General features: G+C 61.3%; 1 protein-coding gene across 1 annotated transcript; it reads right to left on the bottom strand.

Annotated features, from left to right (window-relative positions):
- Window positions 1-289: 289 nt before the first annotated feature.
- LRRC8E (leucine rich repeat containing 8 VRAC subunit E) lies at window positions 290-3,315 on the bottom strand (the record flags this gene model as incomplete). The annotated part of the gene is made up of 2 exons (XM_079702379.1): window positions 290-2,539; window positions 3,178-3,315. The coding sequence occupies 2 exons, from the start codon at window positions 3,313-3,315 to the stop codon at window positions 290-292; spliced, it is 2,388 nt and encodes a 795-aa protein (XP_079558505.1).
- Between the last annotated feature and the right edge of the window lie 287 nt (window positions 3,316-3,602).

Genomic DNA, 3,602 nt, shown 5'->3' with positions numbered 1-3,602 from the left:
AGCAGCTCTGGCCCAGGGCTGGGGGCAGGCCAGCTAGCCAAAGACACAGGTGTGGTTTTGCTCTGAGAGTCTTATGACTGAGTTAATCCCTCCAGGATGTTCCACCCCAGATCCACAGCCTCCCAGGCAAACCGATCCCAGGATCTTGCCTGGGTTCCGCCAGCCTGGCACGTCTGCTCCTCCTCTTCTGGCCTGGGCCCACTTGGCCCCCTCCCTTGAAGATAACAGTAGAGATTCCAGGGTGGTAGCATCCTGGAGGGACTCTACCGCAACCCGCCCCTCCCTGGCTTCACTCCACCTCCATCCTGTCCCGCACCTCTGCCGGCAGCCCTTCGTAAAGGGTGTCCTCCACCAGGAGCCCCGACTTCTTCAGTCCCCCACAGTTGCCGAGTTCTTCTGGCAGCGCCTCCAGCCGGTTGCCCTTGAGCTCCAGGCGGCTGAGGGCCCCAAGGGCCCCCACCTGGGGCGAGAGCTGGCTCAGGTGGTTGTAGCCAAGGAGCAGCGTCCGCAGCTTGCGGCAGAAGAAGAGCTCGTCGGGCAGAAGCTCCAGGGCGTTGTAGGAGAGAGCCAGGTGCTGCAGGTTCTGGAGGAGGCCCAGCTCGGCCGGCAGGGAGTGCAGCCCGTTATGGGAGACGTCCAGCAGGCGGAGGCCAGAGCACATGCCGAGCTGGGTGGGCAGTGTCTCCAGCTTGTTGTGGCTGAGATAGAGCTGCTCAAGGCCCCGGAGCTTCCGTACGTGCTCGGGGACGTAGGCGATCTGGTTGTGCCACAGCCGGAGTGTGACCAGCTTGCGGCAGTGCTGGAAGCTGAGGATCTCCTCGATGGACCGCAGGTGGTTGTCCTTGAGGTCCAGTTCCTGCAGTGCGCCCAGGCTGAAGACGGCATGGGGGATGCGCTCCAGCCCGCAGGCCACCAGCTCCAGCTCCCGAAGCACCGCCAGCTTCTTGAGGCTGTTCAGTGCCAGCAGGCGGGCCCCGTCATTGTGCAGGCTGAGCCGCTGCAGGTGACCGGCCACGTCGGTCACGCTGGCGGGCACCTTGCCGGCGTTGCTCCGCAGAGACAGCACCTTCAGCTGCTTCAGCTCCCGGAGGCTCTCGAGGGTCGCCGCCCGGGCCAGATCCGGGGGGAAGACCCCCTCCAGGTGCAGCTCCTCCAGGCCGCGCAGCCCGAACACCCAGAGGGGCACCTCTCGGAGCTCCTCGCACTTGACCCGGATGACCTTCAGGTGGTCCCGCAGGAAGATCTGCAAGGAGAAGGGCAGCCTGGCTGGCGAGTGGAGCAGGCTGATCTCCTGCAGGTGCACCAGCTGCGAGAGGCCTGGGGGGAAGGTGATGTCACAGATGGCCTCCAGCCGCAGGGCCTCCACCTCGCTGAGCTCGAAGACCGTGTCGGGCAGCCCCGGGAGCATGCAGAGGGCCAGCTCGAGCCGGCCGCAGGCGTTGCGCTGCAGCTTCTGCCGCAGCTTCTCAGTCGTCCACTCGTGGTTGAGGTTGAGCTGCTTCAGGCGGCTCTCGCTGACCTCAGAGAGGAAGACAGCGAAGCGCTTGGAGTAGAGTGAGTCGTACTGGTCGATGAGGTGCAGCATGAAGGCGAAGTCGTTCTTGACGTCGGGGATGTCGCCCATGCCCGTCTCTTCCCGCACGGACCGGAAGGAGTACTCCTTGAGGGGCCGGTGGAAGAGCCAGCAGAGTGTGTAAAAGCAGGTGATCCCGTAGACGCACACGAAGGAGACGTAGCAGAAAGCCAGCTTGGAGAAGAGGTGGGCCTTGGTGTGGTTGCAGCAGAAGCTGGCATAGCCCGTGACCTCTGAGGTCTCCACCCTACAGGCCACCAGGAAGCTGATCTTCCCCACGTAGATGAGGTTGTAGACCAGGATGGCCAAGAACTTGCAGACCTTGAGCACCGTCTGCCGGATGTACATGGTGTACAGGATGTCCCCCTCTTCCACGTGCATGCGGAATTTCTTGACCTTCTCAAACAGGGCTTTGGCCTGCTCACCCTCCTTTTTGTCCAGCAGGGTGACAGCCGGTGGCTCCGTCACCACCTTCTCGGGCTCCGCCAGCATCTTCCCCTTCTCACCCTCACCTGCCTTCCCCGGTCCTGCCGCCGCTGCTGCCATGGTCACCATTGCCCGCCCGGCGGCGGCAGGGTCCTTGTGGTTCTCCCCGGAGACCTCGGATAGGGCCCGCGTGGTCCACGGAGAGTCGAAACACTTGCCCAGGATGGAGATGAAGTGCTCAATCTTGGAGCTGGTGCCGGGGAACTTGAACCAGAAGCTGGTGCAGACCATGAAGATGAGCGTGTGGATGACGACCAGGTAGGGGAAGTACTTGGCGTACCAGTGGAGGGCCGTCTCGTAGCAGAGCTGGTTAATGAAGCTGTATTGCTGCAGGTCCAGGTTGTTCCTGAGGCCGCTCAACTCCCGGAGGTCCCCCATGTGCTCGGAGACCCCCCGCGGCAGCAGTTGCTGGCACGGGGCCTCTGATAAGTTCTCCCGGGGTTCGTGACTGGGCAGACAGATGATCTTGTCCTGTGTCACCTGGGGATGGGAGAGAGGGTGACAGATGGTGAAGGATCTGGGGCGGCCTGGGAAGTTGTGGGGTGGGGGAGGCAGCAGGCCGAAGGCAAGAGAGGTTTCCATCAACCCCCAACTGTCTCCAGTTTGTTCCCCAGCTTTGGAAGAGTCAATAAACCTCTGAGCATCGGACTTTGTCTGAAAAAAAGAGCTGGGTTGATTTGTGTCCTTCGAAAAGATGTTGAAGTCCTAACCCCCAAATACCTGTGAATGTTGCTTTGTTTGGAAATAGTCTTTCCAGAGCAGATGTAATCAAGTTAAGATGAGGTCATTGGGGGTGGGCCCTAATCCAATAGGACTTTGGGCTTATAAAAGGGAGAAATCTGGACACAGACACACACAGACACACAGACGTACACACACGGAAGATGCTTTGGAAGATACAGGGAGAACGTTATCTATAAACCAAGGAAAGCTGAGGCCACCAGAGTCTAGAAGGGAGGCGTGGAACTCATTCCCCCTCACAGCTTTCGGAAGGAACCAACCCCGTCAACACTTTGATTTCAGGCTTTCAGTCTCCAGAACTAAGAGACGGTAACGGAAGACTTCCGCAACCTCCCAGACCCCGCCCCTAGAGACCCCGCCCCTGCCCCGCCCCTTACCTGGAGGGTGCAGCCGAAGACCCCGATCATGAGCATAGCCACGGTGAGGTACTCGGCCAGCACGTCCCACCAAGGTTTGAGCACCTTGAAGGCGGGCTGGTGCTCCGCGAACTGCTTGAACTCCGCCACCGGAATCATCCCGCCTGTGGGAGAGCAGGAAGTGGAGGGGGCAGAGAGAGACCCTCAGGAAAGGGCGCCTGGTGCCGGGTCCCCAGAAGAGCCAGACACACGCATCTGCTCCCAATCCGCGCTCGGCCCTGCCAAACTCTGGCAGAACCCACAAGCTGTGCGCTTCCTTCCCCTCCCCCCACAGACCTCGCCTCCTTCCTGGAGCCGGGCAGCTACTGTCCTCACCACCTCTGCTCCCAGGGGCCCCTGTCCCGGTCGGACTCTGCTTGCCCTCTCAGAGCTCAGGAGGGGCAGTC

Source organism: Hyperoodon ampullatus (genome assembly GCF_949752795.1).
Source record: "Hyperoodon ampullatus genome assembly, chromosome: 4".
Taxonomy (NCBI): domain Eukaryota; kingdom Metazoa; phylum Chordata; class Mammalia; order Artiodactyla; family Ziphiidae; genus Hyperoodon; species Hyperoodon ampullatus.
Note: the sequence above shows the minus strand (reverse complement) of the source record. Positions and strands in the feature narration are given on the sequence as shown.